This window comes from Dryas octopetala, chromosome 7 (genome assembly GCF_963921425.1).
Source record: "Dryas octopetala chromosome 7, drDryOcto1.1, whole genome shotgun sequence".
Lineage (NCBI taxonomy): Eukaryota > Viridiplantae > Streptophyta > Magnoliopsida > Rosales > Rosaceae > Dryas > Dryas octopetala.
In genome coordinates, this window is record NC_141372.1 from 20829442 (window position 1) to 20852160 (window position 22719).

Sequence of the window (22719 nt, forward strand, 5' to 3'; positions counted from 1 at the left end):
AAATTTAGCTCAATCAAAGATGTAGAAGTTAGGTAACGGTGGTCGAATTGATGAACGATCGTGGGTGTTCTAATGATAATTCAATGGCTAGCTGAATTCTGATTTAGCTGATTTTTTGCAGAGATGATCTTTGAGTATGAACATAGAAAATGAACAGCTCTGATTGTTGAAATCACATTGTGGTTTTCACAATTATTGAAACGACAAAGTTTCAACGAAAGAGTTAATAAAATTATATTCTTTAAGTATTGAAACCGTTCATTTATATGTAGATGAACATATCTTGATCGTGTTTTCAACGATCCGAACCGTTCATTTTTTAGTTCACTACTCAAAGATCATTCATGCAAAAATTTAGCTTAATCGGAGATGTAAAAGTTAAGTAATGGTGAAATTATTTTATATTTGTATATATTTAAAATTATAAATATTATTTAGTAATTAAGTTAAAATTTAGAATCCTATTATATATTGTTAAGTATACAATCTTATTATAATAATTTATTATATATATTTAAATACTAAAATATAAATTATAAATTAGCAAAAAATGGTATTAATTAGGCCTATACTTTGGGCGACGAAGATATATTCGTCCCCCAAAGTGACTTTGGGTGAGGAATACATGAATTCGTCGCCCAAAGTCACTTTGGGAGAACGAATCTATATTTCCTCGCCCAAAGCGACTTTGGGCGACGAATATTTGGATTCGTCGCCCAAAGTGACTTTGGGAGACGAATTCATGTATTCCTCGCCCAAAGTCACTTTGGGAGACGAATTTATAGATTCCTCGCCCAAAGTCCAATTTATTTTTTATGTGCATTTAATTTAGGTATAAGAATACGATGTGATCGTATTTTCAACGATCTGAACCGTTCATTTTTTTGTTCTCTACTCAATGATCATCCTTATAAAAATTTAGCTCAATTGAAGATGTAGAAGTTAGGTATCGGTGCTCAAATTAATGAACGATCGTGGGTTTAATAATAATAATTCAACAACTAGCTGAATTCCGATTTGGCTGATTTTTTGCAGGGATGATCTTTGAGTATGAACATAGAAAATGAAACGGCTCTGATCATTGAAATCACATTGTGGTCTTCAAAATTATTGAAACGACAAGGTTTCAACGAAAGAATTAATAGAATTATACTAATCAAGTGTTGAAACCGTTTATTTATATGTAGATGGGCATATCTTGATCGTGTTTACAACGATCAGAACCGTTCATTTTTTAGTTCCCTACTCAAAGATCATTCCTGCAAAAATTTAGCTCAATTGAAGATATAGAAATGAGGTAACAGTGGTCAAATTAAAGAACGATCGTGGGTTTTATAATGATAATTCAACGACTAGCTGAATTCTGATTTGGCTGATTTTTTTGCAGAGATGATCTTTGAGTATGAACATAGAAAATGAACAGCTCTGATCATTGAAATCACATTGTGGTCTTCACAATTATTGAAACGACAAGGTTTCAACGTAATAATTAATAGAATTATACTAATCAAGTGTTGAAACCGTTCATTTATATGTAGATGGACATATCTTGATCGTGTTTACAACGATCAGAACCGTTCATTTTTTAGTACCCTACTCAAAGATCATCCCTGCAAAAATTTAGGTCAATTGAAGATGTAGAAATGAGGTAACAGTGGTCAAATTAAAGAACGATCGTGAGTTTTATAATGATAATTCAACAACTAGCTGAATTTCGATTTGGCTGATTTTTTGCAGAGATGATCTTTGAGTATGAACATAGAAAATGAACAGCTCTGATTGTTCTTCACAATTATTGAAATGACAAGGTTTCAATGAAAGAATTGATAAAATTATACTCTTCAATTGTCGAAACCGTTCATTTATACGTAGATGATCACATCTCGATGTGTTTTCAATGACCTGAAACGTTCATTTTTAGTTTCACACTCAAAGATCATACATGCAAAAAATTAGCTTAATCAGAGATGTAGAAGTTAAATAACGATGAAATTTTTTTATATTTGTAATATGTAAAATTATAAATATAATTTAGTGATTAAGTTAAAATTTAGAATCGTATTGTATATAATTAAGTATACAATTTTATTATAATGATTTATTATATATAAATTTTAAATACTAAATATAAATTATAAATTTGTAAAAAATGTCATTAGGGCCATACTTTGGGCGACGAATATATATATTCCTCGCCCAAAGTCCAGTTCATTCATTTTTTCTGAATTTTACTTAAAAAATTGGCGGGGTCAACTCGCGCAAAAAATTTCACAAACTGAGGCGAGGAAACTAATTTTGTCGCCTAAAGAGAGTTTAGGCGACGAAATAGAACATTCCGTCGCCCAAACTCTCTTTGGGCGACAAAATTAGTTTCCTCGCTTAAAGTCTTTTCGATTAACCCTCCCCAGATCTGGTATTTCTTCTTCTTTATTTATTTTTGTCCTTCTCTCCCCTGCTAATGTCTTCTTCCTCTCCCCTGCTTCAACGTAGACCACCTCTCATTCTCTCCCTCCCCGACCACTCATCTCCCTCCGTGACCGCCGCCCTCCCCACCGAAACCCACCCGACCCACCGAAACCCAACCCAGCTCCTCCTATTTCTCTCTCCCAGAAACCCATCCCCGCCCCTCCTCTTTCTCTCTCCCCGAAACCCATACCCACCCCCTCCTCTTTCTCCTCCCCGAAACCCATACCCACCCCCTCCTCTTTCTCTCTCTTCACTAAACCAATCCTCACATTCCTCGGCCTCCTCTTTCTCTCTCCCCTCTCCCTCCGTGACCGCCGCCCTCCCCACCGAAACCCAACCCACCCCCTCCTCTTTCTCTCTCCCCGAAACCCATACCCACCCCCTCCTCTTTCTCCTCCCCGAAACCCATACCCACCCCCTCCTCTTTCTCTCTCTTCACTAAACCAATCCTCACATTCCTCGGCCTCCTCTTTCTCTCTCCCCTCTCCCTCCGTGACCGCCGCCCTCCCCACCGAAACCCAACCCACCCCCTCCTCTTTCTCTCTCCCCGAAACCCATACCCACCCCCTCCTCTTTCTCTCTCCCCGAAACCCATCCCCACCCCTCCTCTTTCTCTCTCCACGAAACCAATCCCCACCCCTATCGAACCTTCCTCGGCCTCCTCTTTCTCTCTCCCCTTTCCCTTCCGCCTCCCTTGATTCCCCACCAGCAACTTATCCCCATCATCAACCCCCACCCCACCCTGGCCAGCAACCCAACCGGAACCCACCTGCAGCAAACCCACCCGATTGTGGGTTTTCTAATTTGTTTTTTTAAATTGTGGGTTTTTCTGTTTTTTTTTTTTATTTATGGTTTTATTTATGAGATTGTGAAGGATATTGGGTCTGGAAATTTTGGGGTTGCAAGGCTGGTCGGAGACAAGTGGACCAGAGAGGCCAGAACGACTGTTTCATCTCCTTCACCTCTTATCTTCGTTTTTTTTTTTTTTTGTGTCAATTCTCTCACTTTGTTTTTCCTTTGTTTTTGATGTTTGAATTTTTCTGGGAATTGGGTTTCTTTGTTTTTCATTTCTTTGGTGTTGCAGATAGTCGAACATGTGCAAAGGGAGATCATGAACCACAGGTCATTGAAGCATCCAAATATTATTCAATTCAAAGAGGTTACTAATGAATTATGTGTATATCCATAAATGCTACTCTTCTATGTAGATTACTAATGTAGAACTAACCAACCTTTTCTTTTGCTGTTAATTGGTTGTAGAACCACTGTAAATTGGAACTCTTCTGTTAATGTGTTGTTATACTGCTATTTTTCCTTATGATCTTTGGTAGTGTTGATTGTAGTAAGGAATTAATTCATTTGTGGCAGCAAATCTGCCATAGAGACCTTAAGCTTGAAAATGTACTCTTAGATGGCAGCACAACACCGTGTGTAAAATATGTGATTTAGAGTAATTATAAAATTTAGTTAATTTGTTAAATTGTTGAATTTAGTTTAATTGTTAAATTGTTATATTTAATTTTTTTGATTATAAGGTGGAAGGCGAATGCATGCATCTAGGACCACCGAGCTGGCATGCACTCCCGATCCTGATACCTCACCCGCTCTTGATGCCGCAGTCCAAGCCACTCCCTCACCCGTTCCTGATGCAGCAGTCTAGGCTACTCCTTTTTCGGCTCCCGATGCTATAGTCCAACCCTCTTCAGCTCACCACTACAGTCAAGTTATAGGCACCTCGGCTCCTGCGTCATCCGGTGTGGCTTTCGTATCTACGCAATTCGGAGGACTGAAGTCGAAGCGGGTGAATAAATTTATTAATACATTTTGTATAAATTTATTAATTTTTGTGTTATATACATTTTGGATATAAAAAATATTAAATTAAAAAAAATTTAAATAAAATAGGTTTTGTACAAATTTATTAATTTTGTGTTATATATATTTTGGATATATAAAATATTAAATTAAAAAAAAATTAATTTTTTTTAAATAAAATAGGTTTAGGCGACGGAATAATTTCGTCGCCTAAATATACTTTGGGAGAGGAACTACTAATTCGTCGCCCAAAGCATATTTAGGTGACGAATAATTCCGTCGCCTAAATATACTTTGGGAGAAGAACTACTAATTCGTCGCCCAAAGAATGTTTAGGCGACGAATAATTCCGTCGCTTAAATATACTTTGGGAGAGGAACTACTAATTCGTCGCCCAAAGTATGTTTAGGCGACGAATTATTAGTTCAACCAAATGCCTTAGGAGACGAACTAAATTTGTCTCCCTTAGGTAGCTTTGGGCGACCAAATTGATAAGTTCGTCGCCCAAACTCTTGGGCGTCAAGTTTTGGGCGACCAAATACTCGACGAACACATTCCGTCGCCCAAAGTTTTGGGCGACGAAAATCAACTTTGAGAGAGGAACTAGGTTCGTCGCCCAAAGTGTTTTTTCTTGTAGTGTGTACCATTGAGTTATTATGAAACTTTACAATAATGGAAAGAAATATGCAAATACTCTGTCATAGTATTTTTTATTATTACCATTTTTCTTCCAATACAGAAATAAATTAAAAAGCATGTTCACTTGAGTAGTTAAGATTTTTATGGATGCACCACATAAATCTTCAATCTGTGGATATTACATAACCTTTCTCATATGCACAAAGTCCTTAAAGTACTCAAAGCACGATCAATTATACACATGAATTCACAATGATATAATAATGGAAACATACTTTTGCTATCTAATATCACAACACTATTATCCATATGCATTAGTTGTTATCCAAAGCACGTGTACCTTGTTCACTGACACATTCTACAACAACATTTTTTTTTTGGCCGGGGAAAATAATTCTACAACAACATTACCATCAGGGAATTCCAAAGCCTACTCTGAAATGCCAAAATTGCTCTCTGCCTCTGCCTCATATACCATACGGACCCCACACTTCTTTACTTCCCCCACTCCCACAAGATCCTTGCCTGTCCTGTCCTGGAACACAAATGAAAATTCAAGCTGATAGTAGATATCCTGCCACTCCCGTCTATTTGGCCCCTGAATTGTTCTGTTGTAGAAACAAAGCCAGCAGACAGGTTTCCATTGGCATACAAACGGGAATAAAGGCGAACGTGTAAGTCTTCTGACAAAGGCTGGTGGATTTCATAAACAGTACACATCGCAAATCCCATCCACTTATCAGTTAACCAACCTGGATGCAGCTCTACACTTACTGAAGATCCCACACTTTGATGATTGAACCACTCTGGAATTTCATTTCCAGGACCAACAAAATTAAATATCTCAACAAATTCAGGGTTGGGTTTCCGTTTGGGGTTGTTATGCTGTACCGAAAAACCACAATGTTAAGTAGAGGGTCCCAAGTGCGGAAATTCTGTTAAGAGAACTACAGAGAGAGAGAGAGAGAGAGAGAGAGAGAGAGAGAGCACCTGAAGGTATTTGGTTAGGGATGGAAGTGCCACACTCTCAAAGCCTTGCTTCTCCACCAGTTTGAAACAGTTATGACATTCTATGAATCTGGCCGAACTCCATTGTGAATCGAACAAAGTTTCCAATGATTCACAGCAAGAAACGTCAACAGTCACTATACAAGATGGAAGGCCTGGCAATGCTTGAATCCTGGGGCAATACTTCAAGATAAGAGATTTGAGTCTAGAAAGTTGACACATGCTGGGTAGGCTAACAAATTGGTTTCTGCTTAGATTAATTTTCTTAATGAGGACAAGCAGCTTAGATCCAGGTCTGTTAAAAAATTAAAACCAGATAACGAAGGCAATGACAAAGGTGTCGGAACCAGACTTCTTTTTAGCAATAACTGAAAAGGGTTGGAGACCATATTCCACCATTTAGGTGATTGTCTACATCCATGACAAGATAATACTTTAAGGTTTTTTAAGAGACGAATGGAGGAGGGCACTTCACTTATGGCAGTTCCACTCATATCAAGCTCCTCCAAACACTCTACATGGCCCAACTCATTCGGCACTTTCTCAATCTTTGAACAACCAGAAATATTAAGAACTTTGAGAGATTTTAAGCCACATACACTGTTGGGAAGGCCCACAAGGTTTTTGCAATCTTTCAAGTTCAACAAAGTAAGTCTTTCAAGCACTTCAATTGACTGGTCAACCTCATGCAGTTGTATACATCCTTCAAGGATCAGAAACTCAAGATTTGGCATACTTCTAAAGTTTGGGGTGTTCCCAAGATTCAGAGAGTGACTGAGGTTAATGGTTTTTAAACTGTATAAAGGCTGTCAAGTAAAAGCATAGAAAATTAGCTTCATGATTTAACAATGTCTACAGTAACAAAAGATTAAATAAGTAACAGGATATGTACCTTTATTCCTATCTGAAAAGTTTTAATGCAACTATTACACAAGTTAAGCTCGAACAGCTTCTCTAGGTTGAAATGTGATGGGAAAGAATTTAACGGATATCCGACCCATTCTAGAATCCTTAAACTATTGGGAAGATATTCAAGCTCATTAGAGAGGCTCACATTATTAATCTTGAGGTAGCTCAGTTTGTTCATCATTGAAAAAGCACTCACGCCCACATTTACTCCTGGCCCATCCGTTGACTGCAAAACTATGCCTTCTAGTATTTCTGTACCCTATTAAACAAGAATACAAAATAGTGAACCTCATAACTCAAGAAAAATGGTTAGTACAGCACCTTGTTACATAATATATTAACAATTATAAACTTATTCTTGTACTTAAATTCCCTTACAGTATTCTTGCTTAAGACATAATTGGCATCTTCACAAAGCCACAACCTACTGCGCCTGCCTAGCTCATTAGGAGATTCTCGGATGATAATTTCCCGACCCATTTCTTGTAGAGAATCATGCATCCATAGCCATTCCTGAACAATTCCTTGTAGCTGAGAATCATGCACCCATACGCTTTTAATAGTTATGAGAGATCTCTCGATGAGGACGTTTATTCCAATAATTGCAGAAAGATCACAAGCAATTAGTATTTTTATTACATGATCTTTGCTCTATGAGTTAAAGAAACATGCAATGTCTAGAAATATTTTCTTCTCCTCATCATCTAGACCATCATAACTAATCTTAAGTATGTCAAAAATTTCCAAGTTGCAAACTTTTCCTAGTTTTCTCATCGCACAATCCCATGCAAAAAAGATCCCAGGACTTCAAGAGCTAATGGAAGACCCTGGGCATAATTCACAACACGATTTGACAAATCAAGATAATTTTGTTCTGGGTAATTTTTTTTAAAGGCATTCCAACTAAAAAGCTTAAGAGCATCATCACAATTTAGTCCCTCAACCTTCAATCTTCTCTCCACTCCATGTCTGACTAACAAATGCTCATTTCTAGTTGTAATGATAACTCTACTCCCAGGACCAAACCACATTTTATTTCCAGCCAAATATTTTAAGTGGTCCAGATGGTTCACGTCATCAAGAATGAGAAGAACCTTTTTGTAACATAAAAACCTACGTATTATTGTGGCTCCTTGATGGATGTCCGATATGTCATCCTTTTTTTTCCATATCCCAGAAAGAAGTTGCTTTTGTAGGTTAAGTATACCACTTTTCTCAACCATATCTCTAACAACGGTGACAAGGAAACTACAATCAAATTCACGAGATATTCTCTCGTAAACAACTCTTGCAGTAGTTGTCTTGCCAATCCCGCCCATTCCCCATATTCCAATAAAGCGAACGTCATCCTCCCCTGCACCTAAATGCAAATTGATTGGTTTAAATCTTGAATCAATTCCTACCAAATTCTCCAGAGAACTACATAATGTAGGTTGCAATTTTGTCCATATATCTTCAACAATATCTTTGATGAGCTTTGACTCGTAGCTACAATAAAATAGATAAGAAAAAAAAATTAAGCATGTTATTTGTATGAAATATTAAATAAATGCACAAAGAAACAAAATGTAGAGATATATATGCTTTTTCTAGTTTTTATCATGGGGCCTGAAATCTAGTCAACATCTTTGCACGGTATTCAATAATTCTTTTCTATTCTTCTAATGGCATTTAACTTTAGATTAGTCCTTTGAAATTGTAACATAATCAGAAATACAAAGTCCACTTTTGTGAAGTAATGCAATATTGAAAGTACTATTCATATTGATTCCACTAAATTAATCGAGCAAATAAAATTGGCTGATCTATTTCCAACTTGTCTTAAAGCTTTTCAAATGAAAGAAAGAAAGAAAGAAAGAAATAAGTAATGTACGTATACCAATCCTTTGAATTCCACCCAGAGAAATTTGCCACTTGTGTTAAAGCTGATCTCCACCTTCGCACCTTCTCTGTGTCATTGCTAAACCTTTCTTCATGTTTATTGTAGGCCTCTGCAAAACTCCCAGTTTGTTTTCGTACATCAGAGGGATCGACATCATAGAAAATTGGCATCACTATTTTTCTTGCTTCGATGGATTCAAGAATCTTTGAAAGCTCTTCCAAGCACCACGTTGACGATGCATAATTTCGAGAGAGAACAATGAGAGCAAATCTCGATTCTTCAATTGCAGTCAGAAGTTCTGGATAAATAGCTTTCCCTTTCTGAAGTTCAGGATCATCCCTGAAAGTGATTATTCCTTGTTGTTCCAATGCAGCGTATAAGTGGTCTGCAAAACCCTTCCGAGTGTCCTCACCTCTAAAACTCATAAAAACATCATATTTCCATTGAGGAGTTGAAGAAGGGAAAGATGTAGACATTCCAAGTGTGCTCATCGCCATTGGAACTACTTTTCTGTTTGCTATAAATATTGATTAATTCTAGAAACAGTTGTATAATTGTACTATGAAGTTGCGAACATCAGTTGCTTTCTTAGTTTCTATGGTTGTTGTTGTGGCTCTGCTTCATCTTGCTCCGGAATCTAATACACAAACAAACACACACACACACACACACTCACTCTTCATATGTGTGTGTGTGTAAACTTTTTGGTTATTGTCATCCTGCTAAACTAAAAAGACTATATACACCTCGATCAGAACATGATGGGTGGTGCATTCATATATAGAAGACAGTATAACATTTAGTAGCAGCTGAAAAATGCATATATTATTCCGTAGTATGACATCAAGCTAACAATACATCATTAACCAATAATATTAATTAGAGATGTTAGAAATTTAGAGGGTGTTTAGGACACTTGTAGCTAATGGCTTGTGTAAGCTTCTATTAGCTATCTATGCTTGATATGAGAAGTGTTTGAACTATAAAACAAAGTATCTTTTATTGATGAACAAAGGAGGATACAAGTGGAGATGTAGATGTCTAGGACAATAGGACTTTAGGACTAGTGGCTTTTAGTATTGCCTCTTGCTTGCACTTAGATATGGGTACATGCTATATATATAGAGAGTAGATGAATCCTCTTGACTTCTCTAGAACATCTATTAGCCACATGTTTATCATATATTCTAGATAATTCCACAAATTCTTAGACTTCTCTAGTTAAGATAGTTACTAATAGAATTATCACTACTAGGAAATACCCCATTAGATATCAGTGGAACACCGATGTCTATTAGGTTTGCGACCGATAAGGGCAGACGTGATATCTAATGTACCCTATTTTCAATATCAGTTTTGGGCCGATGTCTATATCAAATTAGACATCCTATTTGTTAAATATCCGATATTGTTAATAAATAATATATATCGATTTTTCAAGTTTCCGATATCTAAATAAACAGATTTCGATATGTAATATACTTTCAATATCATTATTTTTTCAAGAACTGACATTAAAAGGTATATTAAATATCTGTTTGATTCTATTTTTCGATATTATAAACTCATCCAAAGCTATATTTGGTAAGTTGTTACATCACTTTTTTTATCAAAGCGATATATAATATTTTTAACACATCGAATTTGTAACTAAAACCGATATATATATACACATTAGATATCTGTTTGTTCGTTGTTTTAGATATTATAAGTCTCTTAAACATCATGTTTGAGTTAGAATGTGAAATAAAAATAACATTATATATCGGTATTATTTGTTATTTCGATGTATATGCCTGTATAAATATCAAATTTAATACACATTAGATATCAGTGTTTAACTGATATTGTAAATGTTTTTGAATTAAAAAAAATAAAATAAAATGGGTTGTTAGATATTAATTTTTTCTGCCAATTTGTGCAATTTAAATGCTTCCATAAATTTCATCCAACATTCTCATACATTTCCAACTTCCAATTTCAACCCATATTCAAGTTAACAAAAAAGAATTACAAATCCCTCTACAAGTAGGAATAACCATAATCCATATATAACCCCCTAAGCAACTTCAAAAATCTACACAAAATATAAGACATATATGACTAGTTCTAAATTATGCACACCTATGAGTCTATGACTAATTGATAATTATTATCCAAAACCAATACAGATTTAATATAAGCAAAATTAAAAGGATTCATTTACATAGATAAAAGTTACCTAACTATACAGTAATATTCCTTAGTCCAAAAAATTCTGAAGATTACTTCCACAGTTTCCATATCATGTCCTTTTATTGAGAGTGTAATACTTGGGGTCTCTTTCTTTAGCCTAGGGAGCTCAACTTCCTCAAAAGCCTGCAATTATTAAAAGAACTCATCACATAGGCACATTATCTACACATAGTTGAAAATTGTCATAGGACCAAAGCAGCTAGCAACACTAAAAAAATTTCTAACCACAACCAATTGCATATTTATATATTGTAAGTCAACCATTACATACCATAAAATACTCAAGTGTTCCAAACTTGTTGACCAAAACATACTAGACCTATCAGCCTGCCATCTCCATTACATCACATATTAAAAATCATTCCCCTAAACAAAAGGTCCAAACGGAACCAAGTAGACAGATCAAAACAGTGAACACATCACCTTTAACCAAACTTGATGTTATATATCAAGACCATCACCTAAATATAAAGCAGCAAGTTCACTCAATTTCACCTCAAGGGGATGTTCACTGAACTAAAATACCAATCAAAATACTAGAAATAGCTTCTTACTATGATCATATCAGCTGGCTCATGGAAATGGAGTATTGCTGCTGGTGGCGCCAACCTGTCCTCTAAGGTAGCTGTCAAGTGCACTTGACACCCTACCATGTAAAGGCCTAATCAGTAAAGAGGTTGATGAACATAGGGGAAAAAAAAAAATTAAAACAAAAAACACTTTGGTGATGATTATACAAGCTCATAGTAAGTCATTCTCCGGATAGCTTTTACAGCTTCTTCAAAGTTCCGGCTTTGAAATGCATTTGCAAAAGAGTTAGACCAGTGCTCCAGTTTCTCTTGCATCTGGATGAACAAAAACATAGGTATTTAAAAAATAAATAAATAGAATAAAGGACATTATAGTCATCATCAGCATATTATGATTAACTAAACATTGATTTAAAAAGGTAAACATGCAAGCTCTGGGAACTGGAGTAAACACAAAACCATTACAATAGCATTCCTGACCAGTAGATCAACAAAATGCTATAAGTAATCCTTTTTTGAATCTAAAGAATCCCATTGAAGAACCTTAGTCCATCACTTACCTTTTTTTCTTTCAGCAGTTTGAAACCGTGTGATAGTTCTAAGAACTAAGACTAGGTTTAGGGAAAACTCTAGGAAATTGCTCTACAATCTAGAGTGCAAGACATGTATGTGATGGGATAACAGAACTGTTATATTTGAAAAGGTAATGGGTCATACTAGAGACTGAATCTGATTTAAAGCATCAGAGTCAGCAGCCTCTTCAACAGCTTCCCTGATTTCCATAATCTGAAATTTCAGAGTCAGAAGGTATAAGAAAATCAGTGTCTTTAATGGAGACCAAATATGAGAAACTCAATTATTCACTCACTGAATTTCATCAACTTCAGCATATCCATGCAAACAAAAGAAAAACTCAGTGACACCAAAACCTCTATAGGAACTATGCTTTCTCCAATATTAATAACACAAGCTCATTTTTTAAATTTACAATCCTGTAATAACAGATCACCTCCACATTTACCTCCATTTTCACCACAATACTGTCATTTCACTTGCAACACTTTAACCTCAAATACCCTGTAAATAACTCTATGAACATGCTTCAGCCTTCAACCATCTAGAAGTTTACAAAATATTTTCACCATAAAAGATTTGCCAGGATGGGGAGAGACCCTCATAGATGATATTCATCTAAAACATGTGCACTCCAATTCCAAATATGTCAAAGATTCCACCTGGCATAGAGTATAAGCAGGATACACAGGTCATGCTTGTAGTCTTGTAGAGTCTTGTAGACAAGCAAGTGTGGAAGGCTCCAGTTTTTAGCCACTGTTTAACTAGACTTTTTAATTATGGGAAAAGGCTCCAGTTTCAAAACAGATATAGTTGTTATGCATAGACAGAAAATGGATTGCATAAATACGGGAAATTCAACATTTGAAATTACCTCAGATAACAACTCTGGTTCTGAAAGTGTCTCTTCTTCATCAATGTCCACACCTTCAAGCTTCAGCTGTAAACGAAATAGCACAATTTAATTTCACAAACTTGCAGAAATATTGAATAGCAGACATTCATAATAAGCATCATCAAGAAACTTTGCCTAGATGATTTTCTCGCTTTGATTTCTTAAACCATGGGACCCAGAAACCAAAATGCAGGCAAAAACCTAACCACGAAGATATATGAAATATACATAGATTCAAAACCAACTACTGAATAATAAGATTCTTCATCATTTGCAATTTAGCAAACAAAGAATGTGACATCCAGTGATGAAAATATCAAAATATTGGGGCGATATTTTGTTATTTTCAAAGTCCAACAAAGACATGGTGGGAAGTTCATTTCTTCCCCTGAAATCGCCAAAATTTCGGAATTTCTGTGACATATTGGTGAGATTGTCGATTTCGGTGGATACTAATAGAAAAGGCTGGATTTTTTTACAATATTTCCAGAACAATGGTGTGAACACAATAAAGTACCCATAAAACTCATCAACTCTGAGCACATCATATACAAATCTCATAGGCTAAAAGTACACTTACAATGTAGATTGCCCTCGCCAAGGGATTGCTAAGTGTGCGGTATGCATCAATCACCCGAGCAGACTGTCCTGCAACATACTCTCTTTCCTCCTAACATAACAAACATTAAAGTCAAAGCAAAATTTTCTCTTTTCTATACGTGAAAATTATTATCGTTTTATATCTTTCCAATATTTTTAAATGAAATGTAAAAGAAATACCTCTGATTTTGTATGAACAAGATCAGGGTGCAACTTTTTCTGCCAGGCTTTATACTTTCCCTCCAGACTGTCCACCACACTATCATACTTTCTCTCCCTGTTAACGTTAAATAAAACATAATAAAATATAATAAAATCACTGTAAGGACTGAAACTTCAAAAGTTTCATTCTTTTTTATTTAAGAATAACAGAAACTAACAATTTTGAAACCAATTATTCATTAGCTTTGTTTTCTTATAACCACACACATGGTGAGTGCTGACTAACTGAGTTTCAAATTTTCACTTTCTTTCTACTTTTCTCTCAGCTTTCTCAGCTACCAAACAAGCATAAACCACACATTTAAAAGAAAGAGAATATAAACCACAATTGCGTATACGAAACACAGATGAGCATGAGCATCTGATTGTTAGAACCTTAATAACTTACATTCCGAAAATCTGAAAGTAATCCACTGACTGATCCACGGGTTGAATACACCGACAGGACGAGCACATCAGAAATGGCGCCGTTTCAGCCGCGGCACTGCAGTTCCAACAGTTGGCGTCGGCGCACTGATTTTGTCCCCTATGTTCATGAACATAGTGCAGTTGACTCCCTGCAGATTATACAAGCAGCCAATAGCTCTTTGGTGATGATCTATCTTGGTTGGGTCCTATTATTGAGGATGTATTGCTCTCTTCTTGTCCTAGTTCAACCTTTTGTCATGTTAACAGGGAAGCCAATATTGTGGCTCACATATTAGCCAATTTCCTCAAATAGGTTGAAACCCCCTTGTGAGCAAACTAATTTACCCAGAAATTCATAAACCATAAACTAGCACAAATAAAACTAAATCACAAACCAAATGCTCAATCAAACTTAATAAAAAAATTCAGAAACCAACAAAATGAATTGGGGAAAAAATTAAAAAACTAATAAACACTTACCATAACCTGTCGAGAGGATCTTGAAGCAGCGGCGACGACGACAAGAGAGAGGCTGGGGTTGCTACTGGTCAAGTGAGAAATGCGTCTGCGAATGGAAAGGCAGAGAGTCACAAGGTGAGAGAGAGAGAGAGAGAGAGAGAGAGAGAGAGAGTGACAGAGACAGACGAACTCACTAGGAAGTGTGGGAGTGGCGGCGGAAGGAGAAGGGGGGAGGAGTCCTTGAGATCCATCAATTTCTGAGATTTTCAAAACCCTAACCTGACCTTCCTTGTCGCGCGCGCTCTCTCACTCTCTCTCCCTCCCTCCCGCGCGCTCTCTCTTTCTCTTTCGCTGGCTCGGACTTGAAGATGCAGCATCGGCGGTCTTGGCAGATGAAGCGAAGGCGAGCGACGCAGGGGGAGCAGACCGCACACCGCACAGCTATCGTCTATGGCTATTCTTCTCTCTCTCCATCTGTCTATGTCGATCTCTGTCTCTGCGATTGGATTCGGAGGTTGAAGAGAACGAGGGTGGTGAGTGTGGTCTCGATCAGTGAAGGTGAGAGAGAGAGAGAGCTTGGGGTGAGTAAAGTTTGAGAATGTTTGTGTTAGAGAGAGGAGGGTATCGGGTTCAAGTATTGGGAAATTAGTCCAAAAATTTAAGTAATAGTCTTCAAATTTTTATTTTATTTTTTTTAGCTGAAACAAAGATATCAGTAAGAATTTAGATATCGATTTTTACAGAATAATAACTTATACCGAAAAATTAGATATCAGATTTAAAAATGTGGCGATATATAAATGTGTTTAGAGATCAGTTTTAAAAAACTAAAAATCTAACTGATATAAAAAACTTCTACTATATCAATTTTGTTAAAACTGATATCTATGTAGTGATATCTAATGGGGTATTTCCTAGTAGTGTATCTAGAATACTCTTTCTACTTCTCAAGCTATCTTATAGACTTTTAGAATTATGTAGAACTTTTTGGAATATTCTAGCTTTAATTTGTATGGGCTTTGAGGAAGTCTCTAGAATTTTGTAGTATTTTCCAATAATGTGCATTAATTTTCAACACTCCTCCTTAATGCACATTTGGGATACTCCAAGCATGCTTCGTAGCATTTCAAATCTTGGTCTTGGAAGTGCCTTGGTGAATATGTCTGCTATTTGCTCCTCCGTCTTGCAATACTTGAGTTCTATCTCCTTGTTTGCTGAGACTTCACGTAGAAAGTGATGCTTGATGGCAATGTGTTTTGTCCTACCATGAAACACTGGATTTTTTGCCATCGCTATAGCAGACTTGTTGTCACAAAATATTTTAGTAGCTTCATTTTGTTGTTCTCCCATGTCTTCAAATATTCTTCTCAGCCATATAGCTTGGCATGCTGAACTTGACGCTGACACATATTCCGCTTCTGCTGATGATTGTGCCACTGTCTCTTGTTTTCTTGAAGACCATGAGAATATGCCAGACCCAATTGTGAATGCATAGCCTGATGTACTTTTGAAGTCGTCCGCTCCAGCCCAGTCGCTATCTGTGAATCCGAAGAGGCTTGTTTCTGTAGAAGGTCTATACCATATGCCATAGTCAATAGTTCCTTGCAAGTACCTTAATATTCTTTTTGCTGCTCCATAGTGTATCTGACTTGGAGTTTGCATAAACCTTGAAAGTAGGCTGGTCGCGTACATAATGTCTGGTCGAGTTGTTGTTAGATAAAGTAGGCTTCCAATGAGACTTCTGTACGTTGATGCCTCCGCTTTTCCGGATCCATCGTCATTTCTTAGCTTTTCATTGGTGATGAGCGGTGTAGCCACGGTCTTGCACCCAGACATCTTGAACTTCTTCAAGAGATTTTCAGTATACTTCTTTTGACATACGAAGATTCCATTTTCTTCTTGGCTTATCTCAATGCCAAGAAAATAGTGCAATTTACCGAGGTCACTCATCTCAAATGTCTTCATCATATCTTCTTTAAATTTTTGAATTAATTTTTCATTGTCTCCTGTATAGATAAGATCATCAACATATAGAGAGACAATAAGAATGGAGTTACCTTGAGTTTTGGTATAGAGTGTTGGCTCGCTTTTGCTTCTCTTAAATCCAGCATTGATGAAGTATTTGTCGATGCGGCTGTTCCACGCTCTTGGTGCTTGTTTAAGTCCATATAAGGCTTTCTTTAGTCTTAGGACTTTGTCTTCTCCTCCTTCCTCGATGAATCCTTGTGGTTGCTCCACATAGATTTCTTCTTCGAGCTCTCCATTTAGAAATGCTGATTTTACATCCAGTTGGTAGAGTTTCCACTTCTTTTGAGCTGCAAGAGCTATAAGTGCTCTTATTGTATCAAGTCTTGCCACTGGCGCAAAAGTTTCATTATAGTCTATTCCTGGCTGTTGTGAGTAGCCTTTAGCTACTAATCTTGCTTTATGTTTTTGTATTGAGCCATCAGGATTAATTTTGGTCTTATAGACCCATTTCACGCCAATGATTTCTTTATTTGGTGGGCATTCTACAAGCTCCCATGTTTCATTTTTCTTAATTGTTTTAATTTCTTCTTCCATAGCCTTCCTCCATACTTCTTGTTTTACTGCAACTTCAAAACTTTCAGGTTCTAAAGTTATGAAATTGCATGTTTCATATATATCTCTGAGTGATTTTACTCTTCTAGGTGATGACTCAAAGGAAGATTCATCTTCTATTGATGGAGGAGTTAAAGAAGATGCAGGAGGCGTACCTGGCGTTTCTGAAATTTCTCTTTCATGTGCGTCTTCTTCAGGCTGTTGTGTTGGGGTTGTCTCTGGTTCTCCTGACAGGACAACACCTTTCTTCTCTATTTTTCCTTCATCCCAATTCCAAGATGCAGATTCATCAAACTCGACATCTCGGCTGATCACGAGCTTCTTAGTTCTTGGATTGTAGACTCGATAGCCTTTAGATTGAGAACTATATCCCATAAATATGCCAATTTCTGATTTTTCTTCTAGCTTATGTCTTTTTGGAGCTGGAATGTTCACATAGCATACACATCCAAAGACTTTGAGATGCTTTGCTGATGGCTTCTGGTTACTCCACGCCTCAATAGGAGTCTTGTCTTGTAGAGCTTTTGTTGGACATCTATTTAGCAAGTATACTGCTGTGTATACTGCTTCTGCCCAAAATATCTTTGGTAGTCCTCTTTCAAATAGCATTGATCTAGCCATCTCCATTATAGTTCTATTTTTCCTTTCCGAGACTCCATTTTGTTCAGGAGCATAGCCCACTGTCAATTGGTGCTCTACTCCTTCATCTTCACAAAACTTGTTGAATTCTTTTGAGGTGTACTCTTTACCTCTATCGCTTCTAAGAGCTTTGATGTATTGGCCACTTTGTTTTTCGACATGAGCCTTGAACTTCTTAAAGACTTTGAAGACTTCTGATCTTTCACGTAGAAAATAAACCCATGTCATTCTAGAATAGTCATCAATGAAAAGAATGAAGTACCTGCTTTGATCGAGAGATGAGGTCCTCATTGGTCCACAGACGTCTGTATGCACGAGCTCCAACAAGGCTTTTGCTCTCCAAGCCTTTCCGGATGGAAATGCTTGTCGATGTTGTTTGCCAAGTTGACAGCCTTTGCAGACATCACCACTCTCCTTTATGCTTGGCAAATCTCTCATCATATTTTTCTGGTGAAGTAATTGTAGTCCATGAAAGTTGAAGTGGCCAAATCTTTTATGCCAAAGCCATGAATCTTCTAGTTCTACTTTCATGGCCATATTTTTGACATATTGCCAATGGATGGGAAAATTTCTATTTTCCATCCTTACTTTAGCTATAATATGATTTTTATCTTTTTTATCATATATTATGCAGGAGTCTCTAGAAAAGTGTAGAGAATATCCATTTTCAATCATTTGGCCAACACTCAATAGATTATGCTTCAAGCTAGGAACTAAAAGAACATCATGAATTAATTTAGTTCCTTTGTTTGTATGGATAGAGATCGTACCTTTTCCTTTCGTCTCCACCAGTGCGCCATTTCCCAATTTAACTTGGGATTTTATGGATGTATCTATTTCAGAGAAGATGCTTTCGTCTCCTGTCATGTGGTTGCTGCAGCCACTGTCGATGTACCATTTCCTGTTGTTCACTTCAGTTGCTGCTTGACAAGCATAGAAAAACTCTTCATCCTGCTCCTTTTCTTCTGTATAATTGGCTTGATAATTCTTCTTAAGCCGACAGTCTTTTTCCATATGTCCAAATTTTTTGCAATTTCGGCATTTTGGTTTTCCTCGAAACCAACAATCTTTTTCTAGGTGACTTGTCTTTTTACATGTTCCACATGGAGGGAAGTTTTTCTTCTCCTTGTTTTCATTTTTATTTTCCCAGTTATTGGGTTTATCTCCTCCTCTAGAATTTTCTTTTGATTTCCAGTTTCCTCTAGATTTCTGAGACCTTAAATTGACTTTTGACTGGAAGGCACTTTCTAGTGAACTTTCATTTCGCCTACTCAGTCTTTGTTCGTATGCTTCTAGAGAACCCATTAGTTCTGTTACTGAAAGAGCCGTTATATCTTTTGACTCTTCAATGGCAGTGACTATAGGGTCATACTTATCAGTAAGACTAATAAGTATTTTTTCTACAATTTTTGTATCAGTTATCTTTTCACCATAAGCTCTCAATTGATTTACTATTTCATTTACTTTGGAATAGTAATCTTTAGCGGTCTCAGAATCTTTCATTTTAAGATTTTCTAAATCTCTCCTTAGAGTTTGTAGTTTGACACTACGTACCTTTTCATTTCCTTGAAACTCTTCTTTCAAAGTATCCCAAGCCTCCTTTGAGGTTGTAGCTCCCATGATCCTTGGAAATATGGTGTCATCCAAAGCTTGTTGTAGAGCGTAAAGAGCCTTTGCGTCTCTCTGCTCGTCCTTCTTCGCCTGCTTTCGTTGCTCAGCGGTGGGTCTTTCTGGAACAGAGAACCCACAAGTAACAATGTCCCATAAGTCTTGAGACATAAAATAGGTTCTCATCTTGATGCTCCAAAAATCATAGTTTTCACCAGAGAATATTGGAAGAGGGACAGAGTTTTGGCTAGAGTTATTAGACATGGTGGTAAATTAGGATGACCCTACGCCCAATAAGAAAGCTCTGATACCACTGTTAGAAATTTAGAGGGTGTTTAGGACACTTGTAGCTAATGGCTTGTGTAAGCTTCTATTAGCTATCTATGCTTGATATGAGAAGTGTTTGAACTATAAAACAAAGTATCTTTTATTGATGAACAAAGGAGGATACAAGTGGAGATGTAGATGTCTAGGACAATAGGACTTTAGGACTAGTGGCTTTTAGTATTGCCTCTTGCTTGCACTTAGATATGGGTACATGCTATATATATAGAGAGTAGATGAATCCTCTTGACTTCTCTAGAACATCTATTAGCCACATGTTTATCATATATTCTAGATAATTCCACAAATTCTTAGACTTCTCTAGTTAAGATAGTTACTAATAGAATTATCTAGAATACTCTTTCTATTTCTCAAGCTATCTTATAGACTTTTAGAATTATGTAGAACTTTTTGGAATATTCTAGCTTTAATTTGTATGGGCTTTGAGGAAGTCTCTAGAATTTTGTAGTATTTTCCAATAATGTGCATTAATTTTCAACAAGAGAAAAGACTTAAGTTTAAAAGGAATGAAAGAGCAAATTAGGAAAACATGTATGTGCAGAGATGTAAAGTAAAGAACCAAAAATAGCTTAGGCCAGTCTATTAGCTAGATGATTACCTGGGTTTCTTGGCAATTTGAAAGTTGGGCTGCAAGTTCCTTTAGCTTTCTTTGAGATCTGTGAATTACTAGCAGCTGATCAAGTCAAGTTGTGTGAGGAGGTAGCTTAATTGTGTTGCGTGTTGGTGATTGCCTAAAAGAAATGGGTAAGAGTAGGATTAATTCTTTGGGACTTGATGAGAGACCGAGATGCAGAGGAATGTTAGATTCTTTTGGTCAAAACTTCATTGGGGGTTACTCTCAAGTCAAGTTGCAGGCATCTTCCTGGAAAAAGCTTACAATAAATTTCAAGGCCCACTGATAATGTCTCTCATTGTAATAAACATGTAGGCTCTTTGAGAAGTACTGCTATCTAACCCAAGCAGTCCACATATAAACCCAAATATAGGAGCATGGTGAAAAGAAGCCACCCCAGAACTTAAAGAAGCTTCCCTCAGAGACTTAGAGATGGTATTTCTGAATACACAGCTGCAGCCACCCTCATCAATGCAGACACTTTTGTCGATGCCTTTCTACCCACTTCATTAGTTAGCATTGCATCCAACATTTTGTCAAGTTTATGCCTGGTTTCCAAATCAGGTGATATTGTTGTAGAGGAATACACCAAAGGAAGGAGTATGCTGCCAGTATTCTCCAACAGATGGATTACAAAAGTTTTGATATCTTCATGACCAGTGACAATGAGAGCTTGGATTGCAGCCTCGATCAAGACCAAAAGAATGAGCAAAACCACCTGTTGGGAGGATAGAATCGAACAGTTGCCATTGGCTCCACTGTAAAAAGGACTCTGATGAAGGACGATTCTTGTTTATATCCATAGGAGCAAAACCACCAGTTGGGAGGTTAGAATACAGAAGTTGCCATTTGCTCTGCTGTAAAAGGGAGTCTGATGAAGCAGGTTTCCTGTATTCTTTGTTAAAGTCCATCTCATTCTCAATTGGAAGAATGAAACTACTCTGGCTGATACACCATATTCAAATACCTGCAAGGGAAAACACCATATACTTAAATCAAAACAATTTCTTTGTTTTCTTTTGTCATCAATTGGTGGAAGAAAGCTTATGCATGTGGGATGCACATTCGAATTACAATTCTTGACTAACATTAAAACTGTGGACCAACCACAAAGTCATAAATGTTTTATTTTTTTCATTTTTGCCTGCTCAACATTTTAGTAACTTAGTATTACTGATTACAGTATAAAAAACAAAAGTTGGAAGGCAGTTGATGCTTAAAATACTGTTTGGTTCTACTTTATACTTATGGCCTTCTTCTTTTCAAATAGTACTTTTTAAAGAATATTGCTAGCTTGAATGAAAAATAAATACGATTGTTTGCTGTCCTCTTCTTGCATCCCCCGCAGCGGAAAGCAAATGTGATTGTTTCCGCGTGGAAAACAAATAGCAATTTTGGGCCAACATTCGACATTAATATGAATAGGTCTATACAAGTGAGATAATATCAGATTAAGATTGATAACATACTGCTAGCTATTGAACAAACATCAAGTTATTCACCAGATACATCTCAGCAGAAAATTAATTAGAGAGAAAAATAAATTCAAAGAAAAAATAATGGTAACTGATGACAACTTCTCTTTTGTGAATAGTAGTTGTCAAAAGTTAATGCACCTTTGTAGAAAAGTTTACACAACTCTATAATAATAGTAGACAAAAGTCTAGAAAATTTACTACCCCATGTCAAAATATACTAGAAAATATCCTTGATATTTCTCTAAAACATGTGGCTAGGAAAAGCCATGGCAATGCGAAGCAGGGAAGGGAAATGTTTTGGTCCTCCCATATCGTCTGTATCTGATGTGAACAAGTCATTTTGCAAAACCTGTCAATTTGAAGAAACCATACCAGACGGCAAAAAAATAAATAAACAAATTTCATGTTAGGACCGATGTCCCTTTCATATTTCCATTCATATTCACTAAAGATCCGTTTAATATTGCTTCTAGAAGTGATTATAATTAGTAACATTTTTATTGAAAACGCTTCTGCTCATAAATATATATAAATTTTTATAAAAAATTCAAGTATTTTATGCAAAAACACTTAAAAGTGCTTCTTAAGAAATACTTAAAAGTACTTTTATAATTCAGAAATATTTTTAAGTGTTTTTCAAAAATCTACTTAAAAATACTTTTATAATTCAGAAATACTTTTATTTATTTTTATCAAATACAATTAAAAATATTTTTACTAATCTGAAAACACTTTTATCAATTTTAAAAATAATGCTAAACGGGACCTAAAGAAACTCGGAACCTATTTGAACGGAACCCATTTGAACGAAGCGG

The 22719-nt window shown here is 36.4% G+C and overlaps 1 protein-coding gene and 2 pseudogenes across 2 annotated transcripts; all 3 read right to left on the minus strand.

Annotated features, from left to right (window-relative positions):
- Nucleotides 1–5415: 5415 nt before the first annotated feature.
- Nucleotides 5416–9575, minus strand: LOC147280459 (TMV resistance protein N-like; annotated as a pseudogene). Its single transcript, XR_015123514.1, has 6 exons — nt 8717–9575; nt 7390–8325; nt 7216–7350; nt 6821–7096; nt 5911–6734; nt 5416–5805 (listed from the first exon to the last, which is right to left on the minus strand). The product of XR_015123514.1 is annotated as a TMV resistance protein N-like (transcript).
- A 1288-nt stretch (nt 9576–10863) lies between these two features.
- LOC147280460 (iron-sulfur cluster co-chaperone protein HscB homolog) lies at nt 10864–14441 on the minus strand. The gene is made up of 9 exons (XM_086252215.1): nt 14432–14441; nt 14163–14331; nt 13733–13829; nt 13533–13622; nt 12932–12997; nt 12202–12270; nt 11692–11799; nt 11509–11600; nt 10864–11077 (listed from the first exon to the last, which is right to left on the minus strand). The coding sequence occupies exons 1-8, from the start codon at nt 14439–14441 to the stop codon at nt 11583–11585; spliced, it is 627 nt and encodes a 208-aa protein (XP_086108341.1). The 3' UTR covers nt 10864–11077; nt 11509–11582.
- A 5916-nt stretch (nt 14442–20357) lies between these two features.
- Nucleotides 20358–21901, minus strand: LOC147280461 (urease accessory protein F pseudogene; annotated as a pseudogene).
- Nucleotides 21902–22719: the final 818 nt, after the last annotated feature.

What these genes read in the sequence shown, in the direction of transcription:
- LOC147280460 (XM_086252215.1), bottom strand. An exon ending in TACTTTCAGATTTTCGGAAT is followed by an intron (nt 13,830 to 14,162) that starts GTAAGTTATTAA and finishes TAACGTTAACAG; the next exon opens with GGAGAGAAAGTATGATAGTG. An exon ending in TGGCGAGGGCAATCTACATT is followed by an intron (nt 12,998 to 13,532) that starts GTAAGTGTACTT and finishes TTTCGTTTACAG; the next exon opens with CTGAAGCTTGAAGGTGTGGA.